Below are 27,568 nucleotides of genomic sequence, written 5' to 3'. Positions count from 1 at the left end.
CACAGAGACAGAGAGAGAGAGAGAGAGAGAGAGAGAGAGAGAGAGAGAGAGAGAGAGAGGATTCCTAACTTACTACATAGTTTGCAGATGCTAAGTCTAGATGGGATGTACTCACCCCTGTCTTAAATGACCCTTCCCACAGAGCCCCTCTCTCCTTCAGCCTCAAACAAGGCTATCCTAAACATGACCATCTTAAACAAGGTGCACTCAAATAAGACCCTCCTAGACAAAGCAAACCTGGACAAAGCCCTATAGCTGCTTGGCCATTCTGCTGCATAGCATCCTGTCTGACCACTGAGATGATGCTCCCAGAGCAAGTAGCTGCTGGTGTTTCTGACCCATGACTTTCTCAGCCCCTGGGAAGGTAGCAGTCTTGGTCACCCTGCAGTAGCGAGCCAAAGGCCAACAAGTGACAATTGTTTTTCTCTTCACACCCTCTTCTCTCAGATGCAATTTAGAGCTGAGTTGAGCTTCCTTTGTCCACTTGGCCATATATACCCCTCTCTCTCTCAGGTCATTGAAATTTTCTTTTCTATCTGAGCTGAGCCTCTCAAAGCCACAGCAGCTCCTTCAACTGCCCTGAGACCTACATGCTACTGTGTAGGCCGGGCAAGTTCCCTTCGGTGAGGTCCTGTACGGATGCGGTGGGCTGTGCTATGCAGGCAGTGGATATAGGGAGACGAGCCGGGGTCTGTCCTGTGTGGATGGATGCATGGTAGAGAAGTGGTCTATGTTCTGGACAGACAAGTTAGGCTGCTTCTGTCCATCCTATCTGGTTCATCTGCCCCTCCCTCACTGTGGGTAATTAGGAAAGCTTCCTGGAAGAGGTTACCTCTGAAAGGAAGTCCAGCTGAGTGTCTGCTTGCTCTTAGTGTCTTCTGTGGCTTTGTGCCTTAGTTACTCTGTGGCCACCATCTGTCATGTGTCTAGCATGGAGCACAGGCTTGAATGCCATGGCCAGAAGGGCAGCATGCTTCCTGTAAAGTAGGACCAGCCTAGTGCTACCCCATCCCTAAACCAAGCTGGGCTATCAACATGCCTGTCTACTATGGGTCAGCTCCAATTACTAAATGCTCTTTAGTGATACAACACAGAAAAGGTACTCGTATGCACGCATTATAAGAGGATTGTTTTTCAAAGATATGTCTTATTATTTTAATTATGTATATGCATGTGTGTGAGATTATGCACGTTCGTCTTTGGAAGTCAGAGATGTCAGATACCCTGGAACTGGAATTATTGTGGTTGTAAACTGGCTGGTGTGGGTGCTGGGAACCAAGCTCAGGTCCTCTAGAGGAAAGCAAATGCTCTTAAATGCTGAGCAGTCTCTCCAGCCCTTAAGATTTGTTTTATTTACGTGTGTGTGAATGTGTGTGTGTGTGTGTGTGTGCACACGAGTGTGTACATATGTTTGTAGCACCTGCAGAGGCCAGAAGAACATTCAGACCCCTTGGAGCTGAAGTTGCAGAGTTATAAGTCTCCCAATATGGGTGCTAGGATCCAAACACTGGTCCTCTGCAAGAGTAGTAATGGCGCTCTCTTAATCAAGGAGCCATCTCTACAGTCCAAGAAGATTCTTTGGAGACAGGCTCTCACTCTGTATGGTCTAGACTGGCCTTGAACTCAGGCTTCCTAAGTGCTAGGGTGTCAGCTCATGTCCATGTCACAGGTCAAAGGTATCTCTGATGGGTACAGCCTTTGTGGACAGAGGCCGCTTGGCTGCAGGGGAGGTAAGGGCAGAACCTGGAGCCCAGACCTTAGAATAAGGCCACACTGTACCCCAGACCCTCAGCAGGAAGCAGGAACGAGAAGGATAGCTCCCAGGCAGGCAAGGTCACTTGAGTAGGTTTTGGGGACAGTATCAAGATAGAAGTGCACCATGATCATGGCTGTCATTGGGGAAAGAAGTTCTCAGTCCTGCCTCTGGGGGCCATAAGAACTGGCTGGCAGTGGCTGGATTATTCTCAGCCTCAGATTCAGGGCTGGATTGGAAGGGTCTCTTCATGTTCATTGGTCTCAGGTTCTCAGGCTTTTGAGAGGGCAGTGGGCACACTCAGCTGGGACAGGGACCATAGCCTGGCTTTAGGGAATCAGGTTCTAGTGGATGAGACCTGAGAAGACACAGTAGTGATGGTGAGTGACAGAGAGACCTGAGGAAGATTCAGGGAGTGCTTCCTGGAGGAGGTGTACTCCGTCGTGGGGAGAAGTGACTTTGAAGGCAGAGTGCTCAAGGTCAAAGACCCCAGGTCGGGGGGGAAAGGACAGGAGCAGAACTGCAGAGCTCTGGGGGCCGGTACTAGAGGATGACGGGGAGTGTTGTGGTGGCAGGAGGGGTTTACAGATGGAGTGCAATCTACTCGCTAGTTTTCCCATCAGGACCAGAGCCAGACTGTTTAATCCTCCACGGGTAGAAAGGGAGACTGCACTTCCAGTCTGTGCTGTGTTCTGGGGGTGTAAAATAGAAGCCTAGAGGCTGACGGTGGGAACAGAGGCAAAGGGGCAATACCAGGAAACAGACTCAGAGCAATAATAAAACCTGCCCTGGGTCACGTGGCTGAGAAGAGGCAGGTAAGCAACCCAACCTCAGGCCTGCCCCCAGGAGCTTTTGTAGGTTATGAAGTGGCTGCCCCTTGTCCTCACCCTAAGCATCCTGGGACACACCTTCTCTGTCATCTGAAGGTGACTCATCCAATATCCCAGTTGCCTGTGGCCAAACATCCCCTCCCAGCACCCTTGGCTCTGAATCCACAAAGGTGGGCATGGCCCTACCTCTTTCAGGGTGCATGTGCCTGCCTAGTGGAACCTGCATACCCAGGCCACGGACGACACCACGGCCCACATTTGCTAGCCCAAGCCCAGTGGGCAAAGCTGAGAGGCTGGATGCCAGGCAGGAGCATCCTGTCCCCACTCTGGCTGTCACTAACACACAGGCCAGGGTCCTGTGTATCTGTGTCCTGCATCTCCTTCTGCCAGTCAGTAGCATGATCTTCCAAGCCTCACCCTCTCCTGGCACATTGAGGTGATGTTACCATCCAGGTGTGCCAAACTCTGGACCAGAAGAGTGTTCACCTTGTGCCTTAGAGTCATGAATCCACCCAGCCAGCAGGCTGCTCCATGGTGAGCCTGGCTCAGGTGCTCTTGGAAGAGAAAGACACAGAGAAATGATAATTGCTAACGTGTGTCCATAGCCTGTCTGTGCCAAACACTGTTCTAAGGCAGTGACTTGTTAAACCCTCAGCACAGGCCCTAATAGCCACTGCTGTTAGCTGCATGTAACTGGTAGGAGACTGTTACTAAGAGAAACATTCTCTTGCCCTGGGGCACACAGCTTCTGCAGGTTGGAGGGCAGGAACCTGGGTTGAGCAGGGTGCCCTCTGCAGGTTAACTCTCTGCAGTTTTGTGTTCCTTGCTCGCTTGTCCTGAATCCCAACTGCAGACATGGTAGGTTGGGCACGCTCTAGGTGTCCTGTGGATTCACCACGAGCTCCCGCCTGAGAAGCCCCCATATCTGACATATACATCCCAATCTTTGCCAAAGCCAGTCAGTCAGAGGACAGGCACTGTCCTGAGGCTTTCTGGATAGCACAGCTGGGAGGAGACACAGGCCATTCCGTTGGAAGTGTCACCATTAGCAGCTCGGGGCCTCCAAGACCTGTGAGCTGCTTTTAGACACTATGTGCAGGGCAGTGTGGGCAGAGGTCTACTGTGCCCAGAGAGACAGATTTTAGTGCTGAGGGACTTCTGAAAGTCAGGGACCCTGGTGCAAGGGTGATGGAATGCCTGTGTGTGGAGCGGATGGCATAGCCTTATGTCACCTAGATCCTCGGAGGACAGTCTGTTCTGGAATCCTGGGACAGGATTCCCCGGTGAGTCAGAGGTGTGTTCTATGGCTTTCTCACCCTTGCACTTATGTTTCCTAATGGTCTGCAGAAGTTAGACCTGTTTTACAGATCAGGACACTGAGGTGATGGGAAGCTACTCACTTCGGCTAATCCAGCCAGCCTCTAAATAGTTCAGCTCAATGGCAGGTGTTTGTGAACAGCCACCAAGTACCGTAATCCTTCCTCATTCTTTCTCACGGGTTCTCCACCGGCCTAGTAGCACCCTACCTTGGACCGTACCTCCCACTGCTAGGGAAAGCTCTTTAATGAGTAAGCCATTTGGGGAAGTGGATAGGTGGGGGCATCTGGCTGTGGGCTGGCAGAGGGCCCAGGGCATTTTATTTACACCCTCAACACCACCCAGTTTATACCACAGTTATGGCCCTTGGGCATGTGCTCTCTTCCCCTTGGCCCCCCAGGATGATAGATTTATGAGATGGGTAGGCACACGCTCCACCTTGTGCCTCCAAAGCTGGGCTCAGTAACTTTCCACTGGAGACAGCCACTCCTTGGGCCTCAAGGGAGCTTCCTGTCCTTCAAGGTTCTTGGTGTTCAAGGACAGAAGATGGTGGAGTGGAATTTCCATGTGTCTGGGTTGTGGTGTAGGACTCTGTCCCTGAAGACGAGGGCTTTGTTCTCAGAACCAGGGAGCTTCGAGCCATCTTGTACTGTCTCCCACTTGACAGACTTGAGCATTGAGGTCTGGAGCTGGACTCAGGGTCTTACAGCAATTACAATTGGACTTTGGCTAGAATTCCAAGAGAGATGTTTGACAGAGCCCTGGGCTTGGAGGCAATGCTTAGTTCGAATCTCTGTCCTGCCGCCTCTAAGCTGTGTGTCCTTGGGTAAGCTAGTTCCCCACTCTGAGCATCCATCCTCTCATTATCTTTAGGATGAGAATGACCATGGTATCGCTCTCCTCCAGCTCTGGAAATGAAAAGACAGATGTTAGATCCCTGCACACAGTAGGACTTCATGTGTAGCCTTTATGCTTGGAGGCAAAGAATCCATACACCCAGTTTTGTTGCGATGAGGGATTAAGACCAAGTTGCCCTGTCACATGGAAACAAGTGCAGGCCTTCACTCAAGTGTGGTTTACCTGTGTGTGGCCAGCCCCTCCTTCATCTCTAGGCCTGATCTTCCCATCTGTGAAATGGGTTATGACCTATAGATTGGCTGCAGGGAGCCTGAACCCAGTATGAAGGAGACTCTCACAGGCCCAGCATAGGCCTTCACTTCTTAGGGCAATAGGCGGTCCCGGAGGCCTGTGAGACACTAAAAGAGCTAGCCTGGGGTACAAAACTAATCACACTGGCCTACTATGTGCTAGGTATTTCCCCAACCCTCCTCATAGGCTGTGGTCACAGCATTTGATCCTGTTTTATATGGCTGCTCAGAACCCCACTGTCAGCCCACCTCAGTCGGCTGGGCCTTCTACAGGCCCCTCTAAGCCCCTCTTCTTCAGGGGTGGGGCTTGTAGCAACCTCCTCTGTCTCTGGGGTGGTGGGCCTGGGTTCTAGCAGGTGTCCCTCTAGCTCCTTTCAGGGTTGCCAGCCCTTGGAGCTCCCCTCCCCCACAGCCACCACTTTCCTTTTTTAGATACTTTTGCCTTTGTTCATCCCAAGTTCCGCCAAACGGCGACCTTTTTTGAGGCTGCGAACCAGCTGATTGATGGTTTCCACTGCCACTCTGCCTGCTCCAGCCAGAGTCCCTTTCCGTGCCAAGTTCCACAATGGCCTCGCTTACATCCGCGATGCTCTCCGCGATGTTAGCAAGACCTGGGGGCGGACATGCTATGCAGTGTGACTCTGGGGAGAGGAGTATGCTGGAGAAGCCTCTGCTCCATGCCCACCTTTCAAGGCGCTGAGTAGGTCTGTTGCCACAAACACCCGACTCTTGGGAGTACCTGTAGGTGCTCACCTGGCACAAAGTCTCCGCTCAGGGCACCAGGTTGGGGGAGTGGCTGTCTGCAAGGCAAAAAGAGAAGGGAACACAGGCCTGGGCAGCTCTAGCCAGCTTATCAGTGAGCAGCTGCCAGGGCTGCCTGGAGAAGTGCCACTGGGATGGGGGGTGAGGGTGGGGCTGGGCCAGGCAGGAGTGTGCGGCAGTTAGAGTCGATGTTCAAAATCTTGGCTGCCTTTCTCTTGCCTGTTCTATTGGGCCATTTGGACAGGCAGGGAAGAAAGGAAGGTTCACAGTTTGAACCCCATTTTTCAGAAAGGTGGATCCACTGGGGGCATTGCCCAGCTTTGAAATCTGAGCAGCCCCAAGCTTTCTTGAAGATCTTTGCCTGGGCTTTAAGAGCCTCTATGATGCAGCCTTTGACTCCCTCTGCATTCCCCTACTCCTCCAAAGCTCCCAGTGCGCTCTGCCTATTCTCCCTCCAGCGTTTTCCTGCTGCCCGTCTGTCCCCCTGTCTGACCACATCTCCCAGGCCTACTTCTGTCTGACTGCAGTTCCTCTGACCTCCCTGTACAGTTTGCCTGTGTGTCCTTCCTGCTGCTTTCAGCTCTAAATCTACCTTCTAGGGGGAAGGAGACAGCAGGGGAGTCCTCTGTGTGACTCACTGGGACGTGTACCCCACATCCCACACAGGCACTGGCGCAGAATGGATGCTACGGAGCTGTCAGACGGAGGAGGAAGTGATGCGCCAGAGAAGGAATGAGGGACATTCCCTCTGGCCTTCACAGCTCTGGGGCCCTAACCCTGGAGCTGATGCCGGTAAGGCTGGCATTTCCTGGGTCCTTTCATCAAGAATGAACCTGGCCGAGGGGCCAGACAGTTGGAGGGACAGCAAGATGACACTCTGCCTGGGCTCCCTTTGAAGCCAGAGCAGCTGAGGGGGCTGTTACACTTCACAGGCCCAGAGAACAGACAAGACTTTCTCTCCAGCAGCCCTGAGGGACCCCCAGCCCCCCACAGCTGTTGAGTGTTGATAGCTGTTTGCAGAGCAAAGAGGAGGCAGCCAGTGGCAGTTTCCAGCGCGGGCTGGCCCTCATCCACCCAGGGTTGCTGGCCAGCCAGGCCTGTGAGGCCAAGAACAAAGTCCCCTGTGCGCCTGTTGCTGTGTTTGGCAGGGGAGCCAGGGCGAGTTGTTTTCTAGCCACTTCAAACCCACCAATGGAAAGGTTTCCTCTGCTGCCAAGGACACCTAAGTCCTTGCCCTTTTGGTATGGCGGGAAGCCTCGGTTTGTGTGTGTGAGGTTTTTTCTTATCTCTGAAGCTTGCCCTACACACACGTACACTCCATGTTATTTTGTGCTGCCTGCAGAGCTGGTTTGCGTTTTGAACTTGAGCGACCATTTCTTGAACCAGATACTTCTTATTCGAGGTCTACAGTCTAAGGATGGATGATCTAAGGGTCCAGGAAGCCTCTGACGTGAATGTCAGATTGTGTGCATGGGGTGTGGCTGGTGGTTCTGGGGAGAGAAGGCTGTGCACTCTCCATTGCTCTCAGGAAGGCCTGTGACTCCACACTACCTTTTACCCAAACATTTAACCAGGTGCCCTGAAGATGGATGGGTAGGAGGAAGGCCCGAGTCTGGCTTCACAGCCTCAGTTTCTCTTCCCTGTTGGAAATGGAAGGTAGTGACTCCGCAGGGGTGTCTCCAGCTTCGGGTCAGAGCATGAAGGCCTGTGTCCAGCACATCTTAGGAGTTCTCCTGCCGAGGCAGGTGTTCTCAATGATGCATTTGCTCTTTTTAAAGGTGGGAAAGCTCTGCTTCTGGGTGAAGCCAGAATGCCATCATTGCTACCAGCACTGCGGAAGCTTCCAGCAAGCCTAGCAGTGAGTGCTGTTTCCTCAGCCTGACATAGATCAAAGGGTCAATGGCGTGAGAATTGGGGATGATTGGCACAGCACACCTGTGCCTGGCACAGGATATCTTAAGAACAGGCCTCTGTCTGTGGAGGTAGCCATAAGGGTTTGAGGTGGCATTTCCTGGCTAAACTCATGGGCCTTCTGGGAGAAACTGTGTCCCTAGTACACTGATTAAACAAAGGGCTAAATGTCTCACGGACATCCAATATGTGTACCACAGTGCATGTCACATGAGCCCGTGCCATTCTCCAGACAACCTCATAACATAGACATGACTTCCACCAGTCTTTTAGGCTCAGAGATGTTAAGCATGGAGTTTAAGGTCACACAGCAAACATACAACACTGCCTGGTTTGAGTTAAGTCTGTCTGGCTACAGGGCCATGCTCTCCGGAGCCAATCGAGATCTAGTTGGAGGAGGGGCTTGCCCACTGGCTGCACCTTGATGAAGGGTGTGAATATTTGCCACCTTTGTGCTTAAGGGCCAGAACGTTGGGAGGCATCTGTGGATGTTCCCATCAGTCCTACCAGCCACTCCAAGGTGGAGATCTAAGGTCATCCACCATTTGCAGGTGGCAAAGCTACATCTTTGAGAGGTGAAGGGACTTGCTCAAGGGTTCCCAGGCAGATTAGTAGCAAAGCGCAGACTGAACCCAGAGCCACACAGCAGGAGCCACCCAAAGAGTGTTCTCAGGCTTGCCCAGGGCTAGGCATTGGAGTCTCCCAATCTGCCCTTTCCAGCCCTGAATCTGCCAGGGTTTAGTGTTAGGCATTGTTCCCCTGGGTGAATTCTAGAAAAACCCATACCTCTGGGTGGGGCCAGCACTACTGGCTGTGAGGTTCAGGCAGAGACTGTCCCTGTTGTCAACAACAAAGGTAGCTGAGGTCCACTCTGCCCCCCCCGAAATTCCTCCGCTGACTGGGTCTTACATTTCCTAGATGGGCCTCACTAGCCTGGGGCCTCGGCTGTGTGTGTGTGTGTGTGTGTGTGTGTGAGCAAAGGGACATGGGCTTGTCCTAGTGTGATTTGGAAGCCTCATCCTAGCCAAACGGTCTTGTGATGATGGTGTCTGAATCTGGTCCTGGTGGCAGCAGCTGAGAACTTCTGTGCTCACGACTGCAGCTCAGCAGTTGTGACAGGACGGTCCACCGTGAGATGCCAGAAAGGCTCGAGCCGGGGTAGGATGGGTTGTACACCAACAGAGCCCTATCAAAGCTAGGAAGTGACCGAGTCCTCAGGCTGCTGCAGAGAAGGAGTCGGCAACCTGGGGCTCATGCGTTACCTCCTGTGCTGTGCACTGTGGGTCATGGCTGCCCAGAGCTTGCTTGTCTACCAGAAGTGGTTACAGTAATCTTGCAGGTGAAGATTCATCTTAAAAGCCAGCAGCAGTCACGATGAAAAACATCCATCGTGGGGGATGCAGAGCAGAGGACAGTGGCTTACAGTAGGACCAGCTCAGAGATGAACAGTGCAGTGGGCTTAGGCTTAGCTTTCTGTAACACAGCTGTTGCGGTCCCTGATAAAATGAAAGAAATCAGTTTCCCACTGCTGTGCCCAGAGCCTTGGCTCTCCTGATAGCTTGGGTTTCCGTGTCCTTGGACCCAGCAAAGCAGGTGTTGGATGCACCTCAGGACACCTGTTGGCCTTTAAAGTGTCTTCAGTTTGTGTCAAGAGTACAACAGCCCTCCATCCTGTCCGTCACTCTGGTTTTCTCGGTCTCTCACTGGGTCTCTGGCCTCATTTTGTGTGTGGGGGGAAGGGGGAAGGAGAGTGTTTATCTCTCGTTCCCTGAAGGAAGTTGGACTGTGTAATCAAAATTAAACAAATATGTCAGCCTGGGGCCTTTGGATGCGTGCTGTCCAAAAGCACAGTGGTGTCTGCAGGGAACTTGCCGGAAAGTAGCAGAGGCTGCATCTCCCAATCGCTCTGCCAGCCTCCCTGCTAAAGACATTAGTCTGGGTTCCATTAACAGCTCCAGGGTTGCTTGGTGAGGGGCTGTGATAGTCAGACAGGACCGGTGCACAGAGAGTGTGGGACCAAGAGAGAAGTAGTCAACCAAGCTCACGCTGCACTTGGGTGCTCTGAGGGCTTTGCTTGGGAGTCTCACTGGTGCTTCCTGGAGAATTCGGCAGATGATGGGACCTTGGTCTTTGGGCACTGGCGAAAGCTGTAGTCTCAAGGCTGTTTGTGTGTGCTGACCCTGCTCATGGCTGACACTGGGCATCCTGCTTGCTGGGGTTTTATCTTCTGAACCTCGGTAGGTCTTGGTAGTTCTTCTTATCTGGGAAGTAGTGGCTGGCCACAGGCTTGTCTGCTGAAAGCCTGTGCACAGACCCTTCTCACCTTGGGTCTTGCCACCTGAGCTGAGCCTCTTGGCTTGGCTTGGCATTTAGGGGCAGGCAGCTGAGTCCCAGAGCACTGATGGCACATACAGCAACCCTTTACGCAGTGGCTGCCCAGCCTTGGCACTCCAAGTCCCCCACTACCGTAGTCCTCTGCATTCCCCACAGTGACCAGCCCCTGCTCTGCCCACATCACTGCCCTCTGATCTTTCAAAACCTGTCTCTGTGAAGATCACAGGTCCTGGGTGCTAGGGCATGAAGCCATCTTCTTTATGCTCCTTTGGAGAGATGCCAATCACTGTGTGGGGTCTGCAGAATGCACAGGGTGGGTGAATAAACGTAAGACTTGAAGGAACAGTGGAAGGAACACAGCTTGCCACTCTCTGGTGTCAGTACAGGGTCTCCTGTGAGTACTTCCCGCAGCCTTCCGGCCCAGGCCCTTGTTGCTCTATTGAGAGAAGGAAGGAAGACTGAGGGACAAGTACCACAGAGTAAGCAGCCTCCAGATGTTTGCTGGATGCATGGTGACTGCCCAGTTTGTAATTAAAAGCCTGTCACAAGCAGAAAGGTCTGTACTGCTTAACCACCAGGATTGCACCCCAGCTTCTGGATTTGAGTGCAGTCTCCCCAGCAGCTGGACATGGTAATGGGGAAGGAGGGACTATAGTAGGCAGGCAGAACGGGACTGACTGGAGGGTGTGTGAAGAAGGATAGAGTCTTACTGAGGCCCAGACCTGGAAGCTGTGTCTGATTAATCTGGAGCAATAGCGGCCCTGACGGTTGCATGACTGCACTTGAGTAGCCCAGTAGCGTCTACAGAAGGGACTGACCTAAGATTGCAGTCCCTCCATTGGCCCATTTCCCTATCTGCAAACAGGCTGTTGGAGAAGCCAGTGTCTCGAACTTCTAGGCATCCAGGCAGCCGCTCCCCTTTATTAAGGACCTGGTGTGGTCAGGCCTTTATTGGGCATGGAGGATGTGGTGAAAGCCCCACCCTGGGCCACACCTGCCACAAGCCTACCCCTACCACTGCTCTCTGCTTCCTCTTCAAATATACACTAAAGAAGCAATCTTCTTTTAAAAAACGGGTTCTATCCATTGAGTATTGTTTAAACGTTCAATGCAAATATATCTCATGGTTTTTTTTTTTAATTTCTGTGGAAATTTTATTACAATCTTTGTATCTCCTCTGCCGTCAAGACACACTCAGAATCTGTCCCGTCCTCACCACCTACTGGTGTCTCTCCCATGTGCGCCCTGTGATCTAGAAGGCCTGTCCAAGCCATGGCTCTCCCCACAGCCCATCCTGCCCCAGTGTCCAGGGCGGCCTTCCTCTCAGCTCTGAGCTTCCCCTAATGAAGCTCCCTCAGAGCAGAGCTGTTAAAGTAAAGGCAAAAATCTGTAAACCCCCCCCCCACCCCAGCCCCGGCCCACTCAGAACCCACTCCCCGGCTCCCCTTGTTCGGTCACATTGGTACTTTCTTTCCTCAGGGTCTTTGCACTGCTGTCCCTGCCTGGGATCCTCCCTACACCTGCCCGGCTCACTCCTTCCCTCCTTTAGGGTTCTGCCTCCAGTCACCCATCAGAGAGGCTCTCCATGGAAGCCCCAGGGCAGGGTCTCAGCTTTAGCTCAGCACTCTGTTTTCTGCAGTACACTCACCAACACAGATGCCTCAAGTGTTGTCAGACTTTGGTCCCTGTGCAGTCAGCTCATCAGAGGGGGATCTTTGTCTCTCTTGGGACAGTTGTATCCTCACTGCCTAGCAGGCTGTCTGACAAGGAGTAGACCCTTGATTGATGTTTATTAAGTACCTGGTTGACTACAGTCCCCGAGGCTTGTCTGTCTCTCTGTCTCTCTCTCTCTCTCTCTCGCTCTCTCTCTCTCTCTCTCTCTCTCTCTCTCCCCAAAGAGGGACTTTGTCTTGCTCCTTGGCCTGGCATTGTCTTCAGCAGGTGGGTGCCTTCTGTCTGAAGAAGCTGCTTCCCGTCTCAGCTTTTAGAGGGCCCATGATTGTTATTCTCCCTTGGTCTGCCACCCATCAGCCTCAGAGTCCACTAAACCCTCCATGTCCATCCCTGTGAGGACCATAGCACAGTGCATGCTGGGGTGAGTGTGGGAGGAGTTGTCCCCATGGTGGCCTGTCATTCTTTGCAGAATGTATTGTGGCAGCCTGCTTTCAAAATGGCCTCTGCTGCTGTAGTAAGCAGAACTCCTCCCTGCAATGACCACTTACCTACCACCTCCCTTGGAGTGAAACCAGAAAGGAGGGAAGACGGCTCCTACTCCATTCTGGGACACCTGGGTTGTAACCAATGGCCAGGATCTCTGAAAAGACCCTCAGGGAAAATCTCCCTAGAAATAATCCTCCAGAAGGTACATTCTAGAAAGGCTAATTTTCTGACCATCAGAGAAGGCAGAAAGCCAGAGCCCTGCCTATGACAGAGCCACAGAGAGATGGTGAGGTTACCAGTGGGCCACCATGGATGCTAGGTGTCCCCTCATATGTGGGGATTTGATCCACACTGCCTTTCAGTTGTGTTGGGAGTTTACTGCACCCATTTTGCAGACAAGGAAATCAGGCAGAGAGCATGGCAGGGCTGCCACTGTGGTCCAGCTCCAGAGACCAGAGGCTGGGCATGCCGGCTGCCATAGGAATCCCAACAGAATGTGTGCTTCCCAGATCCCTACCTCGCTGTGAACACAAATTTTAAGGAAAACAGCTAGACATCCCCACTGATCCCGAATCAGGGCACTCTGCAGCTCAGATGTGGTCCTAGGTGGAAGACTTGGGAGAGTTTCCTGGGGATGAGGAGGTCATCTGACCCCAAGCCATAAACTGGACATGGAACCGGGGGAGGCCTTTAGAGCACATTCAAGCATCAAGCTTTGGCTTGCTTATCTGTGAAATGTGTACAGTTGACTTGCCATGGTTAGGGACGGTTTGGAGGAGCTCCTTAGGTGTAGCCCAGAGCCTTCTAAACTTTACAATCTAAAAGGTATCCATGCCCAGTCTAAGGTGGAATTTATGGAAATGGTTAGTAAAAATCCCTGGCAACAGGACTTCCAAGCACTGACATGCCTCCTCTCTGCCCACAGATTCTAGCCCTCCTGCACGCCTCCTGGCCACCCGGCCTTGCTACGGCCCGGGCCCGGAGAGGCGAGCGGTCCTGGGCGAGGCGCCGCGTTTCCATGCGCAGGCCAAGGGCAAGAACGTGCGTCTGGACGGCCACTCGCGCAGGGCCACGCGGCGGAACAGCTTCTGCAACGGTGTCACCTTCACGCAGCGGCCCATTCGCCTGTACGAGCAGGTGCGGCTGCGCCTGGTGGCCGTGCGTCCCGGCTGGAGCGGCGCGCTGCGTTTCGGCTTCACTGCGCACGACCCATCGCTCATGAGCGCACAGGATATTCCCAAGTACGCCTGCCCGGACCTGGTCACACGGCCTGGATACTGGGCCAAGGCGCTGCCCGAGAATCTGGCGCTGCGGGACACGGTGCTGGCCTACTGGGCCGATCGCCATGGTCGCGTCTTCTACAGCGTCAACGATGGTGAGCCCGTGCTATTCCACTGTGGCGTGGCCGTGGGAGGCCCACTCTGGGCACTCATCGACGTCTATGGCATCACGGACGAGGTGCAGCTGCTGGGTAGGTCGGTTGGCACAGCCTGCACAGCCCCAGTGTTCACAGCCCCATGGGCTTGGCTCACCTGAGTCACCCAGCTGCCTGGTGTGTCTTGATTTTCACAAAAGCAATGGTGTCCAATTTCCAGAGGAAGAAACTGAGGCGCAGAGAGTTATTTTTGTTCCCAGATTGGGAGGCAACCCACGTGGGCTGGCCCCAGAGTCCATGCCTTGGCTAGCCAGTTTATCACTTTTAGAGCATTACTCTTCAATTCGCTCCCTCTTTCCATTCCTTTGTTCTTGTTGTGCCTCCCCCAATCCCAGCATGCATTTCCTCTGCTGGCTCTTACTCATTCACCCTGTATGTGAACCTATGCCAGTGGACAGTCAGACACAGCAGCTAGAGCCAGGCTAACTATGAAGGGGCTCAGGGTGGGTTGAGGAGGCCATTCTCTGATCTCTCCTCCTCAAGTGAATGGCAGTCACGTGTTCTCTTTTGAGCCTGTGGCCTGCACTTGCAAACAACCCAGCCTAGCCTAGACTTGGGAGGTGTGAAGAGAGTAGGTTTCTCAGGGAAGCCTCACACACCCCTGCATGTAATCTGCCTGTGAGGAAAGTACACAGGGGCAAAGTGAGAGGATGGACAGATAGACAAATTTACCCACCTGTCTGTAGCCGGAAGCTTCCCACACTGGGACACCTATTCCCTAGAAGTAGGTGCTCTTTGACCTTTCTGCATAGCCCTGAGAATGGACTGTGCTTCACACTAGAGGTTGCTGTGAATTTGCTTGGTTTGTTTGTTTGTTGTGGGAAGATGGCTTAAATAGCTAAATGTTTGGGAGCCCCCCCCCAACACTGGGCATGGGAGGCAAACTTGGTGTCCAGGAGCTGACGGTCCTCTCCCCCTAGAAATAAAGAGGCCGCAGAAGTTTTAAGTGGTTAGAGCTGGCAGGGACATGAGAGTCGCTGAGATGATTGCCTAGGCCCAGCTCTCCGCCCGTTTGTAGGGCCTTGGTGTCGAGCTGGACCCTCCCTGACTTCAGTACTTTTCGACTGTAAAGCAGGTTCATGATAGCGCTCAGCTCACAGGATCATTGGCAGGCTTATAGGAAATGGTGTCCGAAGGGGTGCATGGCCTGAGGCACTGAGGGCACTTGAACAGCAGCTGGAAAGCCGGATTGGGTGGCTTGCATGTGGGCGGGGCCTGTGGGCGGGGCCTGTGTCCGGGGTTCAGGCTGGTTCAGGCAGTTCTTGCAGGCCTAACTGTGAAGAGGTCTGCTCTACGCTGGGGCCTCCCTTTGGGCATTTTAACCACGCCCCCTGCCCACCCTTTTCCCTTAAAGGTTTTCCAGGAAGGCACTAGAAACTGCAGCTTTCCTAAGCCTCCCAGATCCCCCACCACCGTTTATCCCTGCGGAACTGAAGAGCAATCACATCACGTCTGATTCCCCAACCCACATCTCTGTGAGCAGACAGGAAACCACAGCCACACACGAACAGTGCAAGTGGGTTAGGATTTTTTAAAAAATACAGATGGGAGGCTAGCCTTGATGACTAAATGAGTCTGGATACACCTAGGGGACACATTCCGCCCCCCCCCCCATTTTCTCGTTTAGCAAACCTGCATGAAAACACCACTACCACACAACCATCAACATCACCACCACCACCACTTAGGGAGAATTGAGCAGAGCCCACCATGTAACAAAGCAAACTTGGGCCTCAGTTTCCTTGTTTTTGAGATGTCCCTGAGCTGTGCTAAGTGATGAGATGCCCTCAGCATGGAACAGTGATCACACAAACATGTAACAGGGGCAGCAAGTTCTGGGAAGCTCTGTCTCTGGGATGTGTGGCGAATTTCCCTTCCTGTGTGTGCATGCACTTGTGTTGCTTCTTTTCATGTGTATGAGGGCACGCCTGAGCGTAGATACATACATCACATGTGTGCATGTGGTAGAGACCAGAAGAGGGCATCAGATCACCAGGAACTGGAGTTACAGGCAGTTATGAGTCGCCATGTGGATGCTGGGAACTGAACCGGGTGCTCTGCGAGAACAGTAAGTGCTATTAACCCCTGAGCTTTCTCTCCACCCCAGCCCCATGTACAGTTAAAAAGAGCAACAAAACCATTTCCAGGGTTATGTGAGGGAAGCTTCTGGCTCCATAAGTGGTTTTTTTTTTTTTCCCTTCCCCAGAAATTCTCGGTCACAGAATGCCCAGGTAATGGGTTAGTAACGATCTGTGTAATGTTTTCTTTCTTTTCTCCTCCAAAGTTAAAAAGGTTACAGGGTTTGGAGGGATAGTAAAAATAAGAAGACCCTGGTGTCTTACTATACACCTTTAGCCTCAGCATCCAGGAGGCAGAGGCAGGTGGATCTCAAGGCCAGCCTGATCCACATAGAAAAGTCCCAGGCTACCCAGGGCTACATAATGAGACTCTGTCTCACTTGTGGCTGTTGCTTCATTACAGAGCACTACCCAGCATGCAAGGCTCCAGTTTTCATCCCCAGCACTGAATAAAACTTTTAAAAACACTAATAAACAAATGGATATTGAGCCACCATGACTTAATATTAAGAACAGGCAGCAGGTGTGGGATGATGTAACACACTATCCTGAGACAATGATGTAACATACTACCCTGAGATGATGATGTAATATACAACCCTGAGACAATGATGTAACATACTACCCTGAGATGATGATGTAACATACTACCCTGAGACGATGATGTAATGTACAACCCTGAGACAATGATGTAATGTACTACCCTGAGAGGATGTTGTAACGTACAACCCCAAGAGATCCCTGGGAAAACTTAGCTTGGAGAGAGAGGTACCCAGGACTCACCAATGGGTAGCTCACAACAGCCAGTGTCTGATTTGCCCTGAGTACCCTAGACTTCTGAGAAGGTGATTTAATTGCTTTAAAATTCTCAGCCATGAAATCCTTCCCCGAAAAGTCAGCACTCAGTTCCCCTCATCACTCCGTCTCTTCTCATACCCGTGGACTAAAGCCTGAGAAGCGAGACCCAAAGATGACATCAGGTAGGGATGTCAAATGGAGCAATAAAACTCCAGGCCATCTAGTTAGATTTACATTTAAGATAAACAGAAAAGAAAGTTCAGTACCAATATGTCCTGTGGCAGCATTTGGGACATGCCCATGCCCACCCACTTTGTTTATCTAGAATTCCAGTGTGTGCAGGCTTATTTCACCCGGCACCACAGGCCTGGGAAACAGGGTCTCTGTTTTTGGGACTTCGTTCACTGCCCCAGGACTCGAGTCAAAGGGGCCTACAGGCTGCACACAGCTTTGGGCCTAGAGGAAGTATCTGGCCTGCATCTTCTGCAGTGGGTCCGGCTACCACACTGGATGAACCAGGTCCAGTGTGCAGTTCCCCGCTGAGCTGAGAAGCCAGGTTCTGAGAAGGAAAGTGATCAGTCCTGAAGTTCCTGGTCTGCAAGGCCAGATTTGTCTGTATTTGGTTCCGCAGCTCTCAGCCCTGGCTGTACACGGAGTCCCCTGGGAGATCTGGAAAGTCTCTGTTTAGGCTGCACCTCAGCCAATGACAGCAGAGCTGGCTCCCAGCACCCAACATACCCAAGGCTCTCAGGTGGCACAGCCTGCAGCCAGGTCCTGCTGTAACCCTGAGGAAGCCCTTTGCATTGGGTGCCTGCCCCTTCCCCACTGGTCACTTAGAATCCTTTAGATATCATGATATTTATATTTGTGGTTATTGGCCTATGACACATACGCCAGGCCCGAGTTGTTAATTAGTGCACCCTGGGACAGCCAGCAGATAAGGAAACTGAGGCTCACATCTGTTAAGTTACACTGGCATTCCAGAACACTGTAGGGTCCCAGGGAAGCTGGCTGAAGAGATCCATCCCTCTTCCTGACACAAAGGGTCTGGGTTCAAATGGCTCCCATCCTTCCTCTGCCCAGTGTCTGGGTCACATTAAACAAAAACCATGGCATCGCAGACTAGACAGTCTGATATACTTAGTCACTTCAATCTCATTTAAGGGGGAAAGGGACAGCGGTGAGCCGCTACCCAGCAAAGGGCAGAGCCTGGGGAGTCATCTTCACTTCTCCCTTTGCAGTATTCTGCAAGCTCCCGCCCCAGCTTGGCTATCCTGTGGGCCAAACAAAGGGTCACCTGCTGCGGCAGTCCTGTGTCCTACCAGCTGCTTCTCTAGGTCTCAAGACTCACTGGCTTCATCCACCACCCACGTATTGTGGTTCACACCTCTCTTGACTTGTAGGCAGGGGGTGGGGTAGTAGTGACTGACCAGGTCAAGAAACCCCCCAACTCCTCGGGTGATAGCAGTGAGGGTGGGTTGTTCTCTCCAAGGAAATCTGGGTGTGGGTACAGATTCCAGCGCAGCAGTCCTCCATAGGCCTTGCAAGGCATCTCGTACCTGACTGGAAAGACCTCACACCCTCTACTACTGAGACAGAAGGCCCTGGATTTTGTGCTGGGTGCATTCACTTTCTTGAATTATGTGCGGCAGCACACATAAAATACATGTAAAAAAAACAGTGCACATGGAGCTGAAGAAATGGCTCAAGCAGTGGAGTACTGGCTGCTCTTCCAGAGAACCCGGGTTCTATTCTTAGCACCGACATGGCAGCTCACAAATATCTGTAACTCCAATCTCAGGGATCCAACACCCTCTCTGGCTTCTGTGGGCACCAGGTATGTAGTACACATACACACACACACACACACAAAAGAAATACACACATAAACATAAAAACAACAAAAATGTTTTAAAAGTACATATAAACATATTTAAAATATAAATTCAGCACTTAGAGCCACCCAGAGTGAGGTTGGGTGTGCATGTGTGTATGTGTCACATAATCTGAAGATAGCTATGTGTGCATATGTATAAACAGCCACTTGAACAAGCTCTCAGAAAGCAAGACCGTTTCCTCTGATCTGAGGGCATCAGCAGGACGTGGATGCCATCTCTGAACTGTTGGCTTCCATGTTAGTCACGCTTCCGTCTGCTGTAACAAAATACCTGAGGCTTTGACAAAAAGTATGATTAGCATGCTGTGCAGGTTGGAAGCCTGGATCAGGCAGGGCCTCTGGGAGCTGCCACCAGGAAGGCAAGGAGCAACAAGTGGGAGACATAGCACAATGAGGCCGGAAGCCGGAGAGAGTCAGTGGTCAGGCCTGCTCTCTTCATAACAACCTGTTCTCACAGGACTGAGTTACTCTTCAGCCCAGCATTTACTCTTGGGGACCAGCACTTCCAATGGTTCGCACAGAGCCCTGCCTCTCAGAACATCCACTACCCTCTTAATCTAGCTCCCACTCCAGGAACCCCAGGGGACTTTGCAAAGTCTAGAAGTTCCAAATATACACTCCACCCTCCTGCTGCCTATCTGCCTCTCTCTGACACCTCAACCTTGCACTGAGCCTGTTAGATGGAATTCTTGACTCTCCTCGCCTCTTGCTCTCCCAGTACCCCACTGTCAGCAAATGGCACCGCCCACTCCAGACACTGACATCCTCGCCTCCTCTTTCCTCCCCCATCTCCATTCTGTCTTGTGTCCTGTCCTTTCTGTTCCTGGTGGCATTGTGTGAAGAACCCTGAATCTAGACAAGACAGCTTGGGAGCTGTGTCTCAGTTGCCAGGCCGAATGGCAGTAGTGATAGTTCATGCCTGTCAGTTGCTGAATTGAATGAGATCCATGAGCTCAGGCTAGCCTGCCACAGGCTAGGGCCCCAGTATAGGATTTGTTCTTTAGGTTGATGTTTAGCTTTAACTAGGGAAACAATAAAGGAACTTCAAATGCCCAGCTGTGCAGATGTATGAAAACCTCTGGAGGGAGAGAGAAAGGGGCAAAGGAAAAGCGGCAAGAGGTTGAGCATGGTGCATCAACTCCAGGACTTGGAACTCTAAGACAGAGACCACAAGTTCAAGAACAGCCAAGACAAGGAGGGAGGAAAGAGGAAGCAAGGTGGAGATGGGAGAGAAAGAAGGCCCTTCCTAAGCAGTAGGACGTTGGGTGCCACAAGGGTTGGAGGCTCAGGTAGCACTTAATCCAGTCCAACCACTAGCAGCCAAAAAGTCGTGGTGGGGGCTGCCTGGTATCCAGAATTTGAGGTCAGGAAGATCTTGGATGAGGTCCAAGGGAGCTAGGGGTCAGACGTCAGGCAGATCTGGGACCAGGGCGTTACGTTTATGGCAGTGGGGTTCTGCCTGACCCATCTGGGGTCTGAGTGGGGCCTGAAGTCTGAGGTGTGAGATCTAGAGGAGCTGGAGTTATAGAGCCTCATGTCTGAGGTGGTAGGGCTCTGCAATCTAAGCCCCAGGTTATGAGGTTTGGGGTTCAGGAGTGTGGAATTGGAGGTCGAGGGAATCTGGGGTGTAGGATTTTAGGTTGGAGGTCAGTGGATCTGGATGGGGTGCAGGATCTGAGGTTGGAGGTCAGGGGCAACTGGAGTCTAGGACCCTTAAGGCTTAAGGGACTGGGTCTGAGGCCTGAGGTCCTGGGTGCCAGAGGTCTCCTGACGCCTCTCCTCTGTCCCACAGAAAGCACCTTCGCAGACACGCTGACCCCGCTGCGCCTGGGCCAGGCCCGCCTCAGCGCCTGCCCCCCTCCCGGCAGCCACGACGCTGCCAACTTCGACAACAACGAGCTGGAGAACAACCAGGTGGTGGCCAAGCTGGGTCACCTGGCCCTCGGCCGTCCTGACGCCGCCGTCCCGTGCGTGGCCCGCGAACGCGCGAGGCCCGCCTCATCGCCTGCGCTGCTGGATGCCGAGCTGCGCTTCCACGCTACGCGCGGCCCCGATGTGAGCCTGTCCGCCGACCGCAGGCTAGCCTGTGCTCCCCGCCCCGACGGCGGCCGCACGCTCGTGTTCTCCGAGCGACCGCTGCGACCGGGGGAGAGCCTATGCGTGGAAGTGGGGCGCCCGGGGCTGGCGGCACCCGCGGCGGTGGCCTTCGGCATCACGTCCTGCGACCCTGGAGCGCTCCGGCCATCCGAGCTGCCCGCCGATCCCGCTGCACTGCTGGACCGCAAGGAATACTGGGTGGTGGCGCGCGCCGGGCCGGTGCCCAATGGAGGCGACGCGCTCAGCTTCACGCTGCGACCCGGAGGCGACGTCCTGCTGGCGGTGAACGGGCGCCCGCGGGGACGCCTGCTGTGCGTGGACACCTCGCAGGCGCTCTGGGCCTTCTTCGCGGTGCGTGGCGGTGTGGCGGGCCAGCTGCGGCTCCTGGGTGAGTATGCACCAGGGTCCCCAATAAGAGCTCCCTGGGGCAGCCAGCTACTGTCAGAGCTCGGTTGGAAGGTGGTTTTGTTTCCTTTATTATTTATTTACTTATTTATTTTTATTTACTTTATTTTACTAGGATTTTTTTTAGAAAATTCATAATGCATATTAACTGTCAAAGGCAAGGGAAATTCACTGAATATGTAAGAGAAGCAGTGTTCACGCACGCAGAGAATGGAGGGAAAGCTGTGGACCAGGCCAGAAGAAGACAGGATACCCACTTGGCTGCATGTGACAAGCTGATAGGGACAGCTGTACAGTGTGACTTTTGTCGTGGCAGAGGGCCTACCTTCCGAGTTTGGGGGACTGAGTGCAGTGGTCAGGGAAATCTTCCCGGAGAGAGAGCACGGTGCCACCCTCACAGTCCAGCTTAGAGCAGAAATAGCCACTATGCTACCACGTTGGCATTGATGCTCCCAATGGCCTGCGAATCCACATGACTAAGTCCTAGCTACACACAAGACAACAGAAAGGCACATCTCACAATCCAAGAGTCACACAGCCCTGAGAGGCCGTGTCCTACTCAGTATCCTACTCTCCTGGGTCCAGTATCCTTCTGGGTACTGAGAGTAAGGTGGCCTGGGATGGGGTGGCCCCAGCAGGTGCCAAACACAGCGTACCCTCACACCACAGCCTGGGTGTCTGAAGAAGAAGCAGGTGTCTGTGGATTTGGCTAGGATGTTTTGAGCTTTTTACAGTTAGTGTTGTTGTTGAACCACCTAACTTAATATTTCAGCCTGAGACAAGTTTTCCAAGTTCCTACTATGATAGTTGACCTTCCTTCAAACAGAGTAAAAGAAGCATCTCTCGTCTTCCTAAGAAGGGACGTATCTTCCGAATTTGTGCTGAGCTTGGGCAGGGAGAGATGCTCACACTCTGGAATCCTGTAGCTGCGACAAAACGAGTATCTCAGAAGTCTGGGAGTCTCTTGGGTGGGGTCAGGAAAGCGAGGTCTAGATGCTGAATGCACAGCCCCAGGATAAGCCCCTGCTGCCTCCACTCTCAGTTAGGCCTTGTCACAGAGGCTTCTCCCGTGTCACCCTCAGTTCTAATGGCAGCAGCATGGTGGCCTTGCTTGGTTATATGCCCTTCCTTGAATCACAGTGGGATTAAAGAATGGAAGGTTCTTTGGGTCTGGCCTGGCATGCCAAGGCTATTTTTGAAATAGGAGCTATAACAGAGCTAAACTATGCATATATTATATTACATACTATGTAAATCATACACAATATATTATACTGTATTATATCTTATATGGCACTATAGCCATATCACTGTGAAGGCACCAAAGTAGGAATGGAGGTTGAACAGGCAAAACAGACATCACCACACTGACAGAACCCTGGACAGTTACCTCCTTCATTACTAGACAGGAGGTGTGCAGAGAGATGAAAAGCGGGGACTAGCCTGTGCCTCTCTCATACCCTAATAGAGTCTGTTTGACTCCCAGGTACCCTACAGTCCAGTCCTGAGACCACAACGCCATCAGGGTCCTTCAGCGGCTCCCAGGATGACAGCGATTCAGACATGACCTTCGGCGTCAACCAGTCGTCCTCAGCATCAGAATCATCTCTGGGTAAGGAAACACAGACCCCGAGGGGTGGGACTTCCTCATGGCATGGGCCCTTTGGCTGTGCTGTGGCCTTGGCCTTTGCTGTTCCTCTCTGCTGTGCTCAGAGGGAGCATAAACACAGATAATCAGAAGCTCACAGGCTGCTGATAAAGGCAGGGTACCTTTGTGCTTTGTGGGACAGCACTATCAAAACCGGGTAAAACTCAAAATGTAAACAAAGACTGGACCTGTGCCCATTGCCACCAAGGGAACAGTACATTCAGAGTCCTTCTGAGAGCCACACCATTAATGAAACCCTGTCTCCCTTCCGGCAGTGACAGCCCCCAGCTCCCCACTGAGTCCCCCAGTGTCCCCAGCCTTCTCTGCACCGGAGCCGGCCGGCAGCAGGAACGGAGAGTGCACAGTGTGCTTCGACTGCGAGGTGGACACAGTCATCTACACGTGTGGACACATGTGCCTGTGCCACAGCTGCGGCCTGCGGCTCCGGAGGCAGGCACGGGCCTGCTGTCCCATCTGCCGGCGGCCCATCAAGGATGTTATCAAGATCTATAGGCCGTAGCTGTGCAACTGGCTCGGCCAAGGCAAGGTCACCTTTCTGAAGCCCCTGCTAGGTGGGCGACACCATGGCTACCAGGGAGCCCGGGGTCAGGAGCCATCTCTCGTCTGCCACTCCGCAGTGATGAGCAAGGCAGGACAGGTGTGGAGAGGAGGCCCCGGGGGCCAGAGCCCAGGCAAGCATTTGTTGCTTCTGGCTCAAACACATGTTGCCCCCAAAAGCCTGTCCTAAGATTCAGCTCAGGAACTGCCTGGCAGATCGCCTGCCTCTTGGTGACCTTCAGCTGGGAAAGGGTACCCTCTGTCTGTGCAATGCTTCTTTGGGGTTGGGTTGAGTGTGTGTGTCGGGGTGGGGGGTGGGGAGAGAGCACAGAGAATGTGTGAGAGAGAATGTGTGAGTGTTTTATGCAGGGATCCGTCTCCTGGAGGGTATTTAACACTAAGGAATGTGCAATCTGGGCCCAAATGTTAATGTGATGGTTGTCCACTTTCTGGGGAATTGGCTTTCTGCAATGAGCTAGCTTTGAACACACGAGGCCTGAACCTACGCAGAGCACCCTCAATGGCACTCAGATTTTCTAAGGGAAAGCAAAAATAACTCACTGTTTACAGCTCCAGGCAGCAGCTCCTGCTGAGGGGAGGAGGGGGCGCGGAGAACATCAGAGAACAGGTGGCTTGTGCTTCTTACACAGACTAGGAGTGGCCTTCCCATGGCAACTGAGGACAGGGGCCCAAGCTCTAGCATCTAGATTCCTTCATCCCCAGCCAGTAGAACAGTAAACACCTTAGCCCTGTCCCTACATGCTCTGGAGTTTTGTGATGTCCCTTCTGTTCTCTGGGACAACTCCGTATCTCCCACGGTAGAATTAAGAGCTGTGGGCATGCCCCAGTGACCGGCTGGCAGAAGCTAGAAGACCCAGACCCCCTACCTGGTCCTGGTCTTGACCTTCTCATTTTCCTGTTGATTATTATGGTGTTCACTACACTGGTGAGTTTCTCATGAGGAGCGGACTGAAAATGCTCCCCACTCCTGGGCCTGTTTGCTGGCATTTCCCAGGCCCCTGGCCCTGGCACCCTCTCACTGGGTCTGATGTGTTTCTGTAGGCTTCCAGACCTAGCCATGGCTGCTGTTCTACCCATGCGGGTCACCCCTCCATTCTCAAGAACCATGGGTTGTACTGGATGTACGTCCACCTACCCTGAGCTGTACCTTTAGTGGGGTTCCTTGACCTCTCTCTTCTTTGTTCCTACTCGGAAGCCTGGTGCCAGGGCACAGACAAGACCTGGTTGGGTTTTCTGAGAGAAAGCTTGAGACACCTTGCCAGGAGCAACTGTTTTCCTCACAGCTCCTAATCTGGCCCTCTCTTGCTGTGATGGGGTGAGAAGAGGGAAAGAGAAACATCCAGGACGTGAGGTTCACAGAACAGGCTTCGACAAGGAGCCATGCACCACCTGAGCCCTACTCAGTGCCCCTGGTGGTTGGAGGCCTTGGGCCTCCAGTACTTCTCTGTCTGAGAGAGTCCAGATCCGGCCTGTTCACAGCTTCCTTCTTCCTCTCCTAGCAAGCGCCTCTGAGAGCTCACTTTTCCTTGGGGACTTCTGGACATTCGTCCACCTTTTCACTCTAGGGTGAATTTTTAATTTTTTTGTTTGTTTTTTGATTTTTTATTGTTTTAGTTTTCCTGGGATTCACTCTGTAGACCAGGCTGGCCTCAAACTCAGAGAGATCTGCCTGTCTCTGCCTCCCCAGTGCTGAGACTGAGGGTGCACCACCACTACCCTGCTGCAGCTGAATCCTTTAAGGAGCTTCAGTAACCCTTGTTTGTCTCGGTGAGAGCCTGAGAATCAGGCACTTTGGGTACGCAGCTCAATTTATATAGCCAAGCTTTTAGCTTCTCCATGTGCTGGGCATGGGCAGAGCCTCCTCATCGCCAGTGATGGGTTTCCAGGCAGCCATGGCCCTGTGTGAATACAGTCTAACTGCCACAGTTTCAGTGAAGGAGGAGCAAAGCTCTCCTTTGCCTCTCGCCCTCCCAGCAGGGGTCACCCACAGCCACCACCAGGACATCAGCAGCTGAGGTCCTAGATGCAGGGGTGGACCAGGCATGCTCCTGGTGACCTGTTACCAGGGCAGAAAGGAACCACGGGCCTGTTTAACCTGCTCTGCAGTGGCTATAAATAGCTGCCTTGTTTCCCACAGAGCAAAGTCGGGTATTTGCCTGTGCTCTGAAGATGGAGTCAGGCCCTAGGGGCCATGTGTGTGTGTTTCATCTCAAGGGGCAGGAGGGAAAAGAAGCCAGTGTCTTTCATACCATTCATATGCCTGAGCACTGAGTTAAAGAGACACCTTTGTACAGGACCCTGTGTGTAGGTTTAAGTGTCACACTGAGTCCCATCTGAGACTGGGATGGTTAGAAGGCTCACCATCTTATGGACAACTGCAAAAGCCACACCCACCTCAGTCGCAGGATGCTGGGATGTAGCTTCCAAGTCAAAGACGGTCAGCTTCAGGACACAGGTACTTGGGGGTCTATGAAATACAGCATTGTCCTCGTTTGGCAAGTGAGCTCTGAGATCCTGTGAGACTCTTAAGGATCACAAAACAGGAAGTGGCAGGGCTGGGATTCCAGTCCCAGCTTCTAGCCTGCCCTGCTTCTCAGGAAGCTCAATACTGTGTGAGTCTTCTCTCGTGAGACTCACCTGGAAAGCCTGGTGCCCACACCCTAGAGGGGACAAATGTCCTCCAGGGCTCATGCACTCACTGCCCATCTGCACTGGGGCATCACGTGGGGCTGCTTTGGAGAGGGGCTTTAGGCCACCCCTTTCTGGGACTTGTGGCCACTCCCTTCTCGGGGAGCACCCCATCCTGTTTTCCAGGCTCACTGCCCATTTGTACCCTGTGAACCTCAAAAGCCAAGAGTAGGATGGGGAGGCCAATGGCCCCATTAGTGGGAGCCATATCCCTGCTCACTGGAACTTTCTGGAAAACAGTTGTTTCCCAAGCTAATCAAGCTCCTCCTTTTACTGGGGCTGACCCTCTTGGGCAGCTGTCCTGCGCAGGCTGCAACACACATTTTCACTTGTTCAGCTCCCACTCACCAGCATGGCTCGTGGTCAGGACACAAGGTTGAAGACTGGGACAAAAGGCAAGGCCTGCCGGCAGCTCTCAGCAAGAGGTCAGATCATAAACTCGATTTGATCACTCTGGAGTCGGGGCTTATGCTAGCTAGCACGCAGTAGGCACTCAGTAAAAGATTGCAGTTCAGACCGGGAGCCAGGTTAGAAGTGGTCAGGGGGTTGGTAAAATAGCATCCCATGTATATGGACATAAAGTCATTCAACAAACATTTGCTTAGTGCCTCAGCTGCTGTAAGGGGAAACAGGGCAAAAACCCAGAGCGAGCAGCCCTGATCCCTGAGTGGTACCATCAACAGGGCAAGGCAGGTAGAGCACTCGGGCTTTCTTGACCATTCTGTTGCCTTGGGTCCCTCTAGTTAAATGCCTGCGATGCCTCCCGCACCCACATTAGGGTTATTCTTTGTGGTGAGTAAGCTCTTGCCAAACAATCAAGACACCACCAGTTAATGACCACCTACAGGGAGTCTCTGGGGAGATAACTCCCTGTTACTTCCAGGCACTGGGGGTGGGGCACACGAGCCCTGAACTCCAGCTGCTAATGGCATTGTGCAGCCTTGAAGGATGTGAAGTGGTAGCTGCTCACGGCTCCGTCCATCCTGTCCTGGCTGGGGACACGGCTCAGGACTGCTCTGCCTCCCAGTGTTTCTTAATATTTTAGTGTCCCATTGTTTCACCCAAGTCCCTAACGGAACTACCCATATGACAATCTGTCTGTGCCTTATGGAAGCGTGTGTGTGTGTGTGTGTGTGTGTGTGTGTGTGTGTGTGCGCGCGCGCTTTTTGTCCTTAAAATGCAACCCTTCAACGTGGACAAGAAGCTAGCAGATGCAGTTGGGCTCCAGATGCCAGCAAGGAGTCCCTGAGACCCTCTTATGGTTTACGGTTGGACTGATGGTGTTCACACCCCCCCAACCTGTCCCCACTACCTGTGTTCAGACCCTTTGAAACATGTCTGTCCTTTCTGATTCAATACTGTGACTCTCCAATACTGTCTAGTCTTTGGGGAACTGTACTAAAGGCCCAAGAGCTTGGGGAATGAGCGGGAAGGGTTTGCGCTGGTCTTTGTGTGTTGTGTGTTCTGATATTTGTCTGTTTTTATCTGTTTTATATTAACATAAATTTCCTGTTGAAAACAAATACAACTTTGGCTTGATACAAAAAAAAAAGTCTCATCAGAATTCAGTTTTTTAAATCATACTGAATGTCATGTTGGTGGGGAGGAGGGGAACTTTAAATTCTACCAGCCTTTGAACAGGTGACACTGTGTCTGCAGAGTCTTGTATAATGGCCACACAGTGTGATGGACACTGTGTGATGGACACTGTGTGATGTCTCTGTGTGA

The 27,568-nt window shown here is 52.6% G+C and overlaps 1 protein-coding gene across 1 annotated transcript in view; it reads left to right on the top strand.

Moving 5' to 3' along the window:
* Neurl1b (neuralized E3 ubiquitin protein ligase 1B) overlaps positions 1-23,093 on the top strand; it is a 26,888-nt gene extending 3,795 nt beyond the window's left edge. Inside the window, exons 2-5 of the mRNA XM_028756535.1 lie at positions 13,141-13,686; positions 20,216-20,908; positions 22,412-22,537; positions 22,849-23,093. Coding sequence (XP_028612368.1) covers positions 13,141-13,686; positions 20,216-20,908; positions 22,412-22,537; positions 22,849-23,093 — 1,610 coding nt within the window. The remainder of the gene's footprint in view (positions 1-13,140; positions 13,687-20,215; positions 20,909-22,411; positions 22,538-22,848) is intronic.
* The last annotated feature ends 4,475 nt before the right edge of the window (positions 23,094-27,568 follow it).

The sequence above is a fragment of the Grammomys surdaster genome, unplaced genomic scaffold, assembly GCF_004785775.1.
Source record: "Grammomys surdaster isolate TR1022 unplaced genomic scaffold, NIH_TR_1.0 126121, whole genome shotgun sequence".
Taxonomy (NCBI): Eukaryota; Metazoa; Chordata; class Mammalia; order Rodentia; family Muridae; genus Grammomys; species Grammomys surdaster.
Note: the sequence above shows the minus strand (reverse complement) of the source record. Positions and strands in the feature narration are given on the sequence as shown.